This window comes from Pipra filicauda, unplaced genomic scaffold (assembly GCF_003945595.2).
Source record: "Pipra filicauda isolate LSUMZ 115617 unplaced genomic scaffold, ASM394559v2 scaffold126_size2276778_pilon, whole genome shotgun sequence".
NCBI lineage: Eukaryota > Metazoa > Chordata > Aves > Passeriformes > Pipridae > Pipra > Pipra filicauda.
The window spans coordinates 1814418-1830819 of record NW_024103729.1 but is presented as its reverse complement, the minus strand read 5'-3'; the positions used below and the strand labels follow the sequence as shown (position 1 = coordinate 1830819).

The following is a 16402-nucleotide window of genomic DNA, read 5'->3' as shown; positions in this document are numbered from 1 at the left end:
TTCCGTATCATGTGTTGCTCTCTTGACAAACAGCCACCTCTGACAAATTAACAAGCTTGACAGACCACAAATGTTCAGACAATGAGGTTTTAAACACTAGAAGCATGTTGACCATTTCTAGTGTTTTAAAAGAAAACTAATAACTGTTAATCCTGCATTATCTCACTGCAGGTAATTTGATGCATAAGGGCTCAAGGGCAGGAACTTGATCTACTGCAACTTTTTGATGTGAGAAGCCAGAGGACCAATCCCTCTTTTCTTCATTCTTCTACTGTATAATACTGCTATCAAGAACAGGTGAAGAAAAAAAAAGAGGGAGGGATGCGGGTAGCAGACATAATCATGTTCTTAAGTTCTCTTCCTGAGAAGCATATTTCAGGATAACCAAGATGTGTATTTCTAATTAAAAATTTCCACAGTCTTGTGGACCCACACTCCCAAGCTGGTTTCTTACAGCTAAAGATAGAAGGAAAAGCACAGCCCTATTTTATCCCTTCATGTACCCTCATCATTAACAGCTATCAAGGAAAAGCTGAGTGTGTCAAATACTCTAAAACCAAATTTCAGTCTTACTTCTCTGTGATGCAAAGAGACGCTCTCCAGTATTCACATTCCAGAAACCTCCCGTTCCCATTGTCAGTTTAACATCTCCTGGGTGGAAGCAGCATTCTCCAAACATAGCTGACTGCTGATCAGCTACCTGCCAGAGCAACAAAAACAATGGGACAAGTTAGCTGTCAACCACCAACCTGCCATGCTGCCAGGTTTTAAATTATCGATGCAAATGGTTCAGAGTTCTGAATACAAGTAACTGTTCAGAAAGGAACTGAGCATTCAGAGAGGATTCATACACAATTTCTTAAGTATTTGCAGGCCACTCCAACAGTCAGACTTATCACAAGCACCAAATTACACCAGGTTTGGACACAACAGGAATGTCTGTAGCATTACCTGCAACACTGAAAAATGTTACGGAAACAAAAGCAATATTTTATGTTTTAATGTTTGACAAGGATAAATGGGGCATTTGCAATCCCAGAGAGCACAACAGAATAGCTTGGCTTGAATTCTTCTTTCTCCAAATAGAAAGCTGAAGTTTTGAGGTCTTGCCTTCCTTTTTCTCTGATAACCTTCCTGTACCAAATTATTCCATGCTCAATTTTTCAACAACAATAATGGTTATTAAATGTATTTACTTACGTTTTTGCCTTGGTGAAACAGGAAATTTACAAATTAATTTAGTCTACAGTTCTTTAAAAATAGCAGAAGAAATTCAAATTATCTAGGTGACAGTTTTTTCACTTAGCTCAATTCAAGCAGATTTTGCTACAAGTCATCACTTTAAAAAATAATGAGGTTTTCTTTTCCAAATTCTAACTACTGAGGCAAGAACATGTTATTTGCCACTTATTTTTAGTGGGGAAAAAAAAACCACATAAAAGGGACCACAAGTAGATCTATTAGAAAATACTCTTACATTTGTGCAGTCTTACTGAAGTCAAGGCAGAGTGGACTCTGTTGCACAACCCTGTGTAGAATAACTGATTTTAAGCCAGAGACACACACATTACCAGAGCTTAGAGTCCTACATTCAGTGCTTAACCATTTCGTCCCTAACCTTAATGAACCTCAACCTCTAAAAATCCCTTCCCATTCCTCTCTCTTCCTTTTCCCCTAAGGGTGTAAACTGAGTTTTTGGAGAAAAATTCACCAACCAATTCTAGCGTAGTTAAGTCATAGCAAAGGAAGCAAGTACCAAATCAAAGCCAGATAAATAGTGTAGGTAGAAATATACAGATTAAAGTAAGAAAATATTTTCACTCACCAGTGCCATTATTGGAATAGGTACCCCAAATATTTCAGAGTCAGCTGATCCGAAGTTGAAGCTTAAAACAAATGTTATGGAGAAACATCACAATACTAAATTGAACTTCTTGTTAAAATGAAATCTAGGTACATAAGGCCTGAGTCTGCACCACATCTGAAAGGTGATGCTACTGATTTATTTTAAAGAAAACATTAATACTATCACTAACTACTGTCAGAAACACTTACAGTAAAAATAAAGTTTTGGACTTCATATATTTCTACATAAAGTATAACTGCATATACAAATAACTTTGTGTACCTGCATATAACTTGGCCTGTGCAGATTATGTAGTATTTTTATAAAGGCAATTAATTTAACAGTTATATTCTTTTAATTATGTCTTCATAGTTACCTCGTGTCTTTCACTGGTGGATAAATAGACTTTGGAAGAGAAAGCAGATTACATAAAGTGGGGCTCCAACATTTCTGAAACGAAATGGAAAACATAAAAATGCCAGCAATCCTCTCAGAAGCACAATAAATAGCAACAACCTTTTCCCAGAACAGCACATACCGTAAAGGGTTCAAAAATGCCTGTAGAACTGGCACTGGAGTAATCTGTAGCATACACAGAACCTACCACGGAAAAAACATAGAACAAAGTAAGACTTGTAGATATTCAGACATTTGAGAGTTTTTTGTAAACATCTCATTGGCTCCCATCAAATATAAACTGAGTGTGTGTGAGCAAAATCACAGTGATACCATGGGCACAGAGACTTCATCTGCCGCTCACTGCAATGGCAATAATGACCTTATTTCCTCTCATGAACCTGGATAGAAGAGCCAACACATCCCACACCAACTGCATCACTCTCAATCATAATCCATCTGATTGCTCAGCATTAGCCCTCAGGACAGAAACTTGTAATTCTTTCACATTTGTAACAATTCTTTGGTTTTTTGCTTTCACAGCTACTTTTCTTCAATCAACACCAATTAGTTCTGTTAGTCCTCTTTAAATCCTATACTCTTAAAAGGTTGATTACATTGAATAATTATTTCCCTTCCAGGCAGGGCCCAAAGAATATTTAATTTAGGGGGTTTTTTAACAGTCAATACATTAAAATATTTATCAATTATCAAAAAGCACAAACTGTAAAAAAAAATTTGAATTCTAGGATATATAAATGACAAGTCATGAACATTATCTCTTAGATTCCAGTGCATTTTATTAATATTTAAGAGAAACTGTAACATTCACCTTTAGTCAATCTATACAGTAACCATGTGTCAATTGTCCCAAAGCAGCAGTTGTTTTTTTTGGCAGCTTCTTCAGCCTAGGAAAAAATATACATACAAACAAAAAGTATTTAGAACTGGATACAATAAAGAGAAACATACTTCCTAATTCCGTTTCTCATTTTCTTCATGGTTAATGAGAAAATATTTTTATTGTTTATGACTTCTGTAAGGAGTTCAAAATGTTATTTTCCTTAGGATCTTATTCCCCTTTAAAATAGGAAATTTGGGTTTCATCTAATTTCCACTAAATGATAATGTTTACAACTACAAAATTCATAAATAGACATACAAACTAATTCTCTCAAAACATGGCTGAATACATGGCTCTTATCAAGAGACATAATCTTCTGAGCTTCTTGGTTTGATAGTCACATATTTTAATTATCAGTGCCTGAAAAAACGTGGGAGAACGTTCATCTCACACAGAAAACTCAGCAGCTGCGTGACTTTCACTTTTATAATCCTCCAGATTCACACCTCACGTTCTCAACAGGTCCAACAAAAACATGCCTGTAAGAAATTATACTTGACCTTCTCAATAGTTAGCTTTGGGACAGTCAGAACTCAAAAGACTCTGGGGTTTCTTTACACTGGATAGAAAATGGATGATAACAATTTTCTTTTAAAAATTACTTGAAAATTAGCATAGAACATACGATGACTAAAGTTATAAATGCTATAGGTAGAAACAGGGAAAATGGCACAGATTAGAGCAATGAATATAGCAACAAATAGCTCAGGGTTCATTAGGTCATTGGATTATTCCAGCATAACTTACTTTATGTGCATTTTCTAATTCACACTATAACAAAATGCAAACCAAATAATATACGATATTATTTGTGAAATGCTGCAAAATGCTGGGATAATGCAGAGTGGAAAGATAAGAGTGCCTGTAGAAAATAAATACAATTGTCATGCAAAACTAGAGTGCAAATAGCTTTACAACAAAGTAAAATTACTAATTCTACTAATTGTATAATTATATCAATGAAATAAGGTGATTTGATTATGTTTCTTATGTCTGAAGAAAGCTTTTTTCTACTACATATTTCCAGAATCAGAGGAAAAAGCTGTATGAATACAAGTCACTATTTAGGAGGACAGGCTTTGAACATTAACACAGATGACAGTCTTTCTGGTTCTTCTGAGGAGAAGAACAAGACAAACCTGAAGAAATTACAGCCAACAGTCACAGAATCATAGAATGGTTTGGGTTGGAAGGGACCTTAAAGATCATCTACTTGCAACCTCCCTGCCATGGGCAGGGACACCTTTCCCTAGACCAGGTTGCTCAAAGCCCCATCCAACCTGGCCTTGAACACCTCCAAGTCACCTGCCATTATCATCACTCGAGAAAGCTGTTGTTGTTCCCTTTCCAGCTTACCTCAGGTATGTTTTTAAAAACCCATGACAACTTCATAGAAGTTTGTTGTGTTGAAAAAGTAAGAAAACTTGGTGCCAAATATCGATCGTTCCCAGTCAAGAAATGAAGCACTGTAAAAATAACATGGATTACCTGTTTCAAAAGAAAACAGTTACTTAATGTTTAATCTCACCCTTTAAAGGTTTCTGATCAATTATCTTTAAAGGATGACAACACAGGTGAAAGCTGCTGATTTAGAAAGCTAAAACTCTGTTAGAGTATCCTTGTGTAGGATCAAGCAGGGATCTTAAATCAACAGACAGCCTTCCTGCAACACACACCACAGGAAAGAGCAGCTGCACTAAAGTCTGTTTTTCCAAGTTCTGCTGGAACACAGACACTTCTCTGCACTACCAACACTGGTCACCTACATGAGTACAATGCCTGATGTGGCTGACAGCTTTACACACTCTTATTCCAGTGAAAGTTCTACAGTTGACAGGCTCGATCATGACAATATATTTAGCAAAATTTAATCATTAATCAAGCGTTCAAAAAGGAAATAAGTGGCAAGCCCAAGCATTTCATTTCCTATGGTGAGTGTGCTAGTTAGTTTCCACTTAGAGGAAAAGTAACTTCTGTTTTTCCAGTTGGAGCAAAGCTTTGTCTTCTAAAGGTATGAAGCACAAGCCATGAGCAGCATAAAATACACCTTCTACAGGTAATCTGAGCAAAGAGTACGTAAAAAAAAAAAACACCCAAGAAAAGAAAAAGCCCAAAGCACTGCCAACCAAGAACTACCCACCAACATGCAAAAACTGTGCTGTAGCAGTGTTAACATGCAACATTTTAATATAACAAGAGACTAAAAAGTAACAAAATGAATATTAGAACTACAGGTATCTTTTCCCATAATTAATTACCTACAGGCTATCAGTAGTGCATTTGTTTTCTTGGCACTATCTTCCATGCTAGTATTGCTCAGTTAAATGTTTTTAGGCTACAGCACGTCACATTACCATCTGAACAGGACTTATATACTTATATACTGCCCTTATTTGTCATAAAAATGAGACAGCTCTAATATGTCCAAGTTGTATCTAGATTAGCAGAGTTTTACCTTCAGCAGAAGGGACTTATTCCAGGAACGCACAAGTTCAGCACTTCTTATGTCTTGCCAACTTATGAAATTATGAAAAGGTTTCCCTGTCCTCCTGAAAAACAGTATTTGGACATTTCCCCTTTAAAACTACAGAACACAGACTGCCCAAAAAATTCAACAACATTCACCATTTCCAATCAGGACAATTAACACTGGGTCAATTCCCAAAATAAGTGCATATCCTCCTGGTGGATTCAAGGAGTTACTAGATAGGCACACAGACATTTGGAGTGCTAGACTTCTCACCAAAAATAAAAAATAAGTATGTGTTCAGCTCTTCCAAAGCATTAAGAACGAAAAGGCCATACACTTACAAACTGTTCTGAACTGTGTAAGGTGTGGCTGTGCAAACACAAGGGAACGTGAGTGACTGACATTTTTTACTTTCAGGTTGTGACTTAACACAGTTCAACATTTCTACAGCCTGCTCCCATCCAGTCCATGAATGTAAACAAACACAAAATAGTTTGAAACAACACACAATATACATACTTGTGCCATGTAATGAAAGTTCCTCTCTGTGTGGAGATGCCAAGACCAGCAATTTGCCCCATGTGAAGCCCTGCAGCTAAAAACCAAAAACAAATGAAAAAAAAAAGCACTTATTTGAAGAAAGAAACAAAAATACAGCTTCTTCAATATAATTATAAAAATCTATGGAACACTTAGGAAATTAACAGCTAAAGAAAATATAAATCTCTACAGGCTGCCCAATTAAGTGGCTAGAGCAGTGAAATGTTAGAGAACTCTGAGTCAGACAACTGATTCCAAAGCAGATAAACAAACCTATGTATTTACTAAAAGCAGTTGTGGCACACTGACTCTTTCTGCCTCCTGAAAGGCCTGGTGATACTCTACATGAATAATCCCAGAGACAGGCAGGCAGATTGCATAAACCTATATAATCAATTAAAATGTGCATTTCACAGGGATGAATGCAAAAGAAAGCACAAACAGAAGTACCTTTACACTTACAAAAAGAATTTTCATAAAGAAACAAAACTAGATCGATCCTGTAGGCAGTAAAGAGATTAATGTCAATATGGCCTGATTTTTTACATCACTTTGATAATGACGTGTCTCACTTTAAATATTTCTTAAGCAACCCTTCAGAATTCCTAAGAACAAATTGGCTTAAACCACGTACCACTGAATGCAAAGTATACTTCAAAATCAGAAGTACAAAAGTGTACATTTGGGTACACACCAACTTTGCTGTTAAATTTTACCTTCAAATAACTCTTATAGAACATTTTTTCTAATATATATAACTGTAAATAATTAAATATGTCCACAGCTATTTTCGTAGCAGCTCTAGTCAGCTTGCTAAGCACCTCCATGCACGCTTCCAGAAGCAAAATTACATGAAGGGAATATACATTAAGAAATTCCTCTTAAATGACAGACTACCTATTCTGTCCTAAATACTGTTACTCTGAGGGGCTCTCAGTGCAGCTACTTGAACAAATCACAGGTTAAGTATGTCTTGCTCATACAAGTTCTCATGTCAACTTTCCCATCCAAAGTTACATTTGTGTGAGCCTATCCTGGGGACTCTACACCCGCCACCCTCTCAGTGACAATCACAGAAAGGATTTCACAGGGAAAGGGCACATCCTGTGCAGCCAAACTCTACTTGTGCTTCTGCACCTTCCTTTGTCCTGGCCCTTGCATTCCTGCAGGCAGTGCTATCAAGCCCTCAATCAGCTGAAAGTTAAACCAGTGCTTTCGCAAGGCAACCTGCTCCACCTGCCTGCACAAGTGCTGCTGGTAGCAGGAGTGTATGGGAGGAGGACCTGGGAGTGGGTGGCTTGAGAACAGCAGCATTTCTTTTCCAGGCAAAGCCACAGGAGTACTACCACAGCTCACTACAGATTAGTGGCATGTGTTACTCCTTCCCATCTCCACAACCTGCATGCTCCCATCGCTTTCCCTGCGTCAGCTATCATGCTCTCTAGATGCCTACACGAGTGGAGTGGAATTCCATCAAAGAGAAAAACAAACCAGAAGACAAACATGGATATTTTTCAGCTAAGCTGTCTTTTGGATGGAGTACCAGAGTAAGAGAGGGGGGTGGGACTGTGCAGCCAAAAGTTTCCACCTTTAGGTAGGACTGGAGTACATCAGCTCACCCAGCTGCACGTGGAATCACACGTTTAGCTTCACAAGCCCTGCAAACCCAAGTGTAGCTGTGCCTTCCTCCTGCTTCCAGTCAGTCATTCCTGCCCCTGGTACCACACCCTCTCTTGCACCAGCACTAACACTGGTGAAGCTCTGCTGGCATAAACAACCGGACAGTGACTTGATTCAGGAAGCTGCTCCAGACTTGAAACAATCCTGTAAAGAGGAGGGTGGGACTGCTTCTTTTGACAGCAGTGTGAGGTCAGAAATGACTTTAAAATGACCTAAAAATGACTTGCCGACAGTACACACAGCTTGGCCACAAGACAACCTTCCCCTTTTAAAACTAGCTGAAAAATCTTGCTTCCTGATTTGCCTCACAGAACGGGAGTGAAGGAAGACAGTAAGGTCTTTTGGGGGTTGAGGTGGCATTGCTATTCTCGTGACAGTTGTGGCTGCTGAGAAAACAAACCAAGAGCCCAAAATAATCAGCTTACACCTGGTGATGGTTACTTTCCCTGTTCCCTAGGCAGCCTTCCAAAGGAAGAGACAAGCAGTTGTGGCTTGAGCCAGAGCAACACTTGGAGACCAAACTGCAAGAGGGGCTGAATGGGAGGAACTTAAAGCAGTGGACGCAAGAGTGTGATGTACACACACAGGCCAAGGAAGCTGAGGCATGTGGGAAAGCTGGGGTGCAGCTGACAGGTTCACAGCATCAGCGTGGCAGCAAAGGCGATCCATGCGGGATTGTAGAACACTGGAGCTGGATTAATGTGAAAGCTATGGGAGTTGCACACAGCAAGAGTAGAGTCAGAGTAGCATTCAGAAAAGGGGGGAAAAACCCACATCAGAAGTTTGGCAAAAAAGGGAGTTGTGTGCATTTAGTGTGTAGAGTACTAGGAAATTTTAGGCTAAAGTACAAATAGAAAAGAAGAGTAATACAGAAATTGGATGGTAAGAACTGTCCGTAATTTGAATGGGAAAAGTGGGAACATCAGGTTGTAATGGAGGAAGTACAACCCTGCAGCATCCTGAGTTTATGCTCTCATACACCTGCAGTCACACATACTGGTGTGAAGTGGCAGTGGAATAACGGGGCACTGGAAGGGGAACAAGCCTACTCTCTGTTCATACACAGAGGCATCTGCAGGAACAGGGACACTGGGGAAGGATGCATACACAAAAAGCTGGAGCAACAAGGTGCTGTCACTGATGTGTAAATCTAGTGTTCACTGCTTCTACTTCGATCCTAATCTGGCCCAACTGAAAGGAAAAAGGTCATTCCAGTGCCCTATCTTACATAAGGACTGAATAGACCTTAAAGCATGTTGTAGACTTGTGCTCAGTGATGAATTTTCAATACTAGTTAAAAATAATCTTATTATCTAACAGACTTTTTACTAATTTTGATAAATAAATAATTAATTTCTCAAGCTTTAAGCCCTTACTTTGTACAGCCTCTTTTATTACACCAACAAATTGACTCCACAGCACTTCAGGATCTAATTCAACCCATCCAGGACGAGGATAAAGCGACTCCACCTATTCAGGAAACACAAACAACATTTTTATGATCCCTAGTTCACAGAAGCCACCATTCTTGTGCAACTTGGTGCAAACAAATTTGCCTTTGCATTTTTTTTTCTTAATTTTCTGAATCTCTTGTATGAGAAGAAACAACAGTGTAACTTTTAGAACATAGTTGAATCTGGATGTGTGATCTCTAGAAGACTTCCTCTGTTCAGAGGGAATAAAGAAGCCCAAACGCCCAGGAACTTCAGAGGCTGTAAACTCCTTTCAGAGCTGCAGATTGGAAAGCAGATGCTCAGAGAGCCTTTTGGCTCCACTGCTGAACTCAGACGTGGATGCCTCTGAGCTCCTCATCAGCACCCCGGTCAGCAGGGCAGGGATCACCCACTAGAGGGTCAGCTCCACCGAGAGCAGCCCCTTCCACCTCTGAAATTCATCAGACTTTTACACTTCTCCTAATTGTAAAAAAGTTAATTCTGGAGACTGTCTTGATCCCAAAATCACGATCAGTACAAACGAAAAGCAGCCCGAAATCCCTGTTCCCAAGTTAACACTTTTTCACGCGGCACTGTTACGCGATGGGACGCGGGTAAACACCAAGTCCTACGCAAGCCTCAGCTATGCCCTTCTAACAAAAGTCTTTTTGTTCCCAGAGGAATTAGTCGAGAAGCGATTGAAGCGAAGGTAACAGGGAAGGGTGGGCGGGAGCGAACGGGGCGAGCGCTCCGGCGGCACCTGCGGGGCTCGGGTGCTGCGGGCTCCCTTCACCCCGGGGGCCCTGGGAAGGGGGAGCAGGGGCGGGCCCGGGAGATGCCCGCGCACCGGGACAAGCCAAGGAACCCGCCGGGTCCCGCGGGTCAGAAACGCTCTGGGCAGAGCGGGCACGTCCGGCCCCGCCCGGCTCCCGAGGCAGGTGCCGCCCCAGGCTGCTCCCGCCGGGCCGAGCTGAGGGAGCGCCGCGGAGCCCGCCCGGACTCACCTTCCTGCAGCTGGAGCCCCTGACGGCGGCCGCGCGGTCATAGACGTGGCACTTCACCATCGTGCTCCCCACGTCCACCCCCAGCACGTACCGCGCCGGGGCGGCCGCGGCCCCGCTGTCGGGCTGCCCGCACGGCATCGCCCGGCCCGGCCCGGCGCTCAGCGCGGAGTGAGCGCGGCCGCGCCCGCCACAACCCGCCGGCCTATGGGCGCGGGCGGCGCGGCGGGGCCGCCGGGCGGGCAGGTGGCGCCCGCCGGGGGCGGTCGGGGCGGCCTCCGCAGGCCGCGGGCCCGGGGCGGAGCCCAGCGCGGGAGGGGCAGCCCCGCCCTTCGCTCCCTCTGCGGGAACGGGCCTTCGGCCCCGGGGCCCACGGACGAAGCAGGAACGCCAAAGAAAAGCCCCATGTTGCGTCTGTGCAGTCTCTAAATCCAGCAAAAGCACGTAAAAGGTTTTTATAGTGAAACACGAAATGTTACAGGGCTTTCTGAAAGGCGGAATTCAGCGAGAGCCGCTGGGATATGTGCCCGCGGTGCGATGTTGAGTCCCGGCGGACAGCCTGCCTGACCCCAGCTCCTCCTCACAGCAAACAACGACTTGTGTTCGCTCCCGGGATCTGTCACTGAAGGCAATGAGCATCAGCGAACAAACTGCACGTAATTACACAAAGTCATCGACTCGTGCCATAAGTCTGCTTCATAGAGGGAACCGCGTTTAAAATCACTGTTGGAACAGTTACTGCCAGAAATGTTTTCGTATTGCCCTGAGATGGGGCTGTGGTTTTTAACAGAAACAACCAGAAATATTCTTAGTTAACCAATAAAATTCAGGATGCTAAACCCCAAACTAGTATCAATAGAATTTAGTTTTAACCCAAATTTAATCAGAAGAATTAGTCAATTACTTTTAAATCATTTAATTAGAGCAGAAAAAGCAAATGCAAATACACTGAAAATATTTTCCCCTGGCACTTCTGGTTTGACCCCTCTTACAAAAAACTCTATTATGAAAAACAAAACAGTATTATGTGGTATAACAGTCAGATGTGATTGGATCTTTAAACCAGGAATACTAATGACAGTGAAAGCCACATTAAGAAGAGGCTTCTCACCTCACATGGGCAGCTGCAGAGGTCACTGGGACAAAGGTTTGGATCACAGGGAAGTGAAGGCACATGAAAGAGAAAACCAAGGAATAACTGCTTTACCTCTCCTCCTTAAGGACCAACATTAAAAAGTCACAATCTCTTTGGCTTTTATGTTCTCTTTCACTGTAACTTGACAAGTTAATACAGCTAATAGATGTATGTCAAAGAAAGGTATCAAGCACTTCATTATCTGATTAAGACTACTTTCTTCCAAACTAATTTATCAAAAGAGCATATTAATAATTATTTAAAACTCCCAAAGAAAGCTCCCTCAATAAGATTCAACACATGTAACTGTTATGAAAGGCTAAAATCTCTCCAAATACTAAAAAACTAAGCCTTAAAAAAAATTGGAAAATGCATCTAGATATCCTTTGTGTTTTTACAGTATCAGTGCAAGTGGGACCTGTCTTACTGCAAGATTAAGCAAAACTTCAAAAAGAAAATGGAGGTGCAGGTTACTTTCTTCTTTTACAAGTTCTTAATGTAACAAATACCTTCTGATTGCATGGAAGTGACTGTAAGCAGATTTCTTCTTGCAGATCTTAAATTCTATGTAATATCTTAACAAAGAACTTAGATGTGTATATGGTGGAAAAAGATAACATGAACCAACTTGCAAAACTGCACTGCATATGTAATCTCAGCTATAGGCAGCATGTATTAAAATTGCTTCATTTATGAGAGGCTTATGAAATACAAATTTTATATTATTGTTCTGTTTGTAGTGTGATAAAAGTAATGCAATAGAGGAGGCAATGGGCTTTCAGACATGCATAGCTTGTCCACACACGACTTATCTGGCATTAGCTTCTGTTGTTTTGTCATAAATAATACCATTCCCACACACTCTTCACCTGTCAAAAACCTCTGTCACCCTCAGAGAAAAATCTTATCGCCAATACTCATAAAACCCCCAAGTAAATCTTAGCACAGACAAGAAACATTCAATTTGAAGTGAAAATGTATGGACTCCTTCCTTTTATACTGTGCTGCAACGCTGATAATGAGCCTGTGTAACCTCTACCACCACCCTATGTCCTCCTGTTGGAGTGAGAGCATGCAGGTGCCACCTCACTGCTCACCAGGCAGAGAGCTGACACACCTGGGGCCACATACCAAGCACTGCAGCAGCTGTGTCCTGTATTTCTGCATCTTCTCTGCTGAAATCCTCAGTTTCTTTGATCTCTGGAAAGCGTGACTGGTCTTATCTTTTACTGGACTATCAAACCAAATGAAGGAGTGGAGGCACTCCAAGGACCTGTCCAATGCTGTAGCAAAGGAAAGAGTAATTAAGGAAAACCAATCAAATGGCAGAACATCAGGGTCAGGAAGATCCTACATGGCTGGCAGGGACAGCAATTTATGAGTAATTTATATTGAATATTTGTAAGCAATGTTATCACACTCAGCATGTTTCAGTCAGCAAGAAATACACTTCAGAGGATGATGCCAAGCAAGAGGGAGTTACCCAGAGGCCCTGAGAGATGGGACTGATACAGACCCAGCAGACCAGACTGCCAGAAAGAAAACATGATCTTGAGACAGTCTAGACATTTTCTAGGACCAGATTATTAAATAAAATTTCCAAATTATTAATTAAACTGTATTTCAGATAGTTAACTTATTCTTTCTTTAAAATAAAGGTATTCTAGGGTGCATTTCTGTTTTGTGACTGATACATAGAAACTTCTTCATTCACCCCAGGCTTCCAGTATGAATCAATCAAACCTGTCACTGGCACTGCTAACAGGATTCCAGCTATTGAAATCTAGGAGAGCAAGACACAAAACTTGTAGTGCAGGGGTTTTTTCTCTATATTTTCTTCCTTAGCTGTATTTTGTCAAGATGCATCTATTCTACTGCCTCATCAAACTCAGTTACCGTTTTACCCATTTCCTTAGCTCTACTTTTTAACAAGTTTTAACATTATGAAAGCATTGACCTCAGGGCCTTTAGTCCTTTTGCACTTAAATAAGAAAGAGCCCACTAATTTCTGTTGCTCCACTGGCTGGTGCAGCCCACATCCATCATTCATTAACCCTCACCTGGAACAGATAGCCCAAAATGAAAGTGATGATCTTGAGGCAAATGCTGCAATAATTTACCATATGACCCTTTCTCAGCAGTTCCTCCTGTACTCCTGCCAGAATTTACTCCTCTCCTCAAAGTCAACAGACAGAACTACATACAATGACATGACTTAATATATCACGTTAGATTTGTGTGTCATTTCAGCTTTAGGCAGCCATAGGATGTTTCTTAAGCAGTTCCATTCTTGCTTAATCACCCTGCTCTGATGCTACAAAACCTGCAACAACAGAGCTGGTCTTGGGGCTCCACAATGAACTCTCTGAAAAATAACATAGGGGAAAGAGTTCCAATCAGAATAATTCCTTGATATGGTTCATAATGTGGCTATTCAAAAGGTTTGGCATGACCCAGTGGGAGCAAGTAATAAGAGACTGGTTAAGCCTGTATTTTCAATAGAGAATTGCACATCAAATCTGTGCCTGAGGCACAGGCAGGCTTTCCTTGCTGCCAGCTCTGCAACAGAAGAAACCTTTAACAGGAAATGAGGTGGACTTTGGACAATCAAGTTTTAAGCCAAGAATTTATCTACCAAAGCAAGTGAAGTGTTTCATTATTTGCCCATTACTTTTACCCAGCCTAAGGAATATCTACATTTGGAGATATGCAATTGGTATTAACAAGATAATGTCCATCATCCTCTGGATGTCTCTTAAGGATTTATTACGTGGACTGAAAATGATGTAACAATGAACAACTTACTTTCTTACAGAGGTTGAGTTCCTGTATATATGTATATGTGTGTGTGTATATACATATGACAGCCATTTGTACCTAGAAAATTCAGGGCTGAACAGCTCTTTAAAAGAACATTGATTTCAAGTCTAGAAATTCACAGGAAAAAAATCTAAAAATAAAGACAGAAAAAAATGCCCATCAATGAGGCTTAGTCAGAAGAAGAGAATGGATATACTAGAGGCTAAAGGGATGAAAAAGCACTTAAGAACTATTGTTTCAATATGACATAGCCATTAAAAAAAATTAGAAAAGAAAGCAAAGGGAATAAAAAGGAAAAAAAATTAAACTGAGGAAAATGTAGAAGGCAGCAGCTCAGTAAACTCACAGGTTCCAGCAGCCTATACTGCCCTCCATTTACTCTGCTAAGTTTTGATGATTGACAAAACATTTCAGCTGTTTCAAATAAATAGGTACTGGAAGAAACACCAGGAACTAACATTATATGTCACCTTCTATCCCAAATTAGTGCTAAATCTAAAACATGCTAAGTTACTCATAAATAGATCACGTAGTTGCATTGGACTCACACTCTTGCTTTGCTGTGTACCCTCAACATGCTAAAAGTTGATGACTTTGAATTTTATTGTTACTTGCACAGAAATTACACTTTGGTTTTGTTGGGTTTTTTTTGCCAGCCTTTGTCTTTCTTGCAGTTACACAAAATAAAGGACTAGGTGTGATCATCAACTTCCATAAAACATTGCCAATGCAGTGATGCTACTGAGCAAGTTCTACCAGGAAAAAAAAAAAAAATGAAAATTGCTCTGTCCTGTCAAGTAATAGAATCAGGTTTAGTGTTTGCACTTGATGGCATTGCAACTCCTTCTGTTTTGCTTTGATAGGTACTGCCTTTCAAAGCAAAAATAAAACAGAAAATTTGTGCATTATAAAAAAATAAGAGTAAGCACCCCATCAAAGAGTGGCAGCAGTAAGGAACCATTGTTGGAACCACAGATTCTTTTGTTAATAAACAACAGCTACTTACCTCATGAGATTCGATTCTTCAAAACATTTATCAGTTACAGTCTCAATAGTCATGGGTCCTCATGCACCTGAATTTGAATTCTTTTGGCCAAGAGTGTGTATTCAGACTGCCCTTATGCCCTTGGTGTCACTGTGTCCCCTTTTCCAGAGACAGAAAGAGAAGAACATAACTGTCTCTCAGTAGTAAGGAAGGTTGATTATGGAATACATATGGAGATCACATTGCAAATAAAAAGAATAAAAAGCATCCTTATTGTAAGTAACAATTCCTTCTTTGAGAGTCCTCACTCCCCTGTACAGTTCAGATCAATTCTGAAATTCTGAAATTGAACAGAAGTCCCTTAATTTTTGAAGGGGAGCATCCACAAAAGATTTATTATGCACTAACCAATATATTTTCAAGTTTTCCCTTTATTTGTTTTTACTTTCTTTAATGCTATATATGGAGAAGAGAAAAGTAAGGGGGCAGAACTTGCCATGCAGGGTAATTGCAATACTTAAAAGTTCATTGAATAATAATTTAAAGAGAGCTTAAGAAATGCAAGATTATATCTTGGGATCTTCAAATTGAGCAATATGACCTGAGTGTGTACACAACCAGAGTGTTCCCTACAGACACACCACGTTGCACACACAGTTACACAAAGTTGCAGCAGCTGGTCACGCCAAGAGCGCACTCCATTCTTTGTGTGAGTTGCTTTAAACCAGCTAATTCACACAGTAATCTACAGGAAAGAAAATAACATCTCTCTACATGAAAAGCTGGTGCTGCAGTTGGCAAAAGACAGATTTTAACAACTAGCAAAAGTCTCAGCACAGTGTTTTGCTTCAGGTACAGCAATAGAGTCAAACATTTCCTGGTAACCATGGCTTCTCCTATTTTTCAGCCATCAGCTGGTTTTGCACCTTGTTCAGAATCACTAGAACTGAACTTACTGGAAAGTAATCTTACTGACTTCTCTATAGCTTTTTTTAAATTTTTAATCTAACTGATGACAAAGGGCAAAGAAGCTTTGGAAGATCAGTATCTTGTTGAATGCTTTTAATTGTAATGTGACCAACACCCTTTTGAAAAAACCTTGTATTTTTATCTCAGTTATAGTTGAAAGTCATCAAGAAACAGCTCAGGAGGGCAGGTGCTACTTCTGAGAATCACAGAAATTGGGCTTCAT

The 16402-nt window shown here is 40.4% G+C and overlaps 1 protein-coding gene across 4 annotated transcripts in view; it reads right to left on the bottom strand.

Moving 5' to 3' along the window:
• GK5 (glycerol kinase 5) overlaps window positions 1-16399 on the bottom strand; it is a 29653-nt gene extending 13254 nt beyond the window's left edge. Inside the window, exons 1-10 of one of the 4 annotated variants that reach the window (XM_039389800.1) lie at window positions 15232-16399; window positions 12537-12688; window positions 6136-6211; window positions 5602-5695; window positions 4503-4634; window positions 3075-3150; window positions 2385-2446; window positions 2223-2296; window positions 1826-1886; window positions 574-700 (exon numbers count right to left, since the gene is read on the bottom strand). In XM_039389800.1, coding sequence (XP_039245734.1) covers window positions 574-700; window positions 1826-1886; window positions 2223-2296; window positions 2385-2446; window positions 3075-3150; window positions 4503-4634; window positions 5602-5695; window positions 6136-6197 — 688 coding nt within the window. In that variant the 5' untranslated portion in view covers window positions 6198-6211; window positions 12537-12688; window positions 15232-16399. The other 3 variants (XM_027739589.2, XM_039389805.1, XM_039389802.1) reach the window with 3 other exon arrangements.
• Between the last annotated feature and the right edge of the window lie 3 nt (window positions 16400-16402).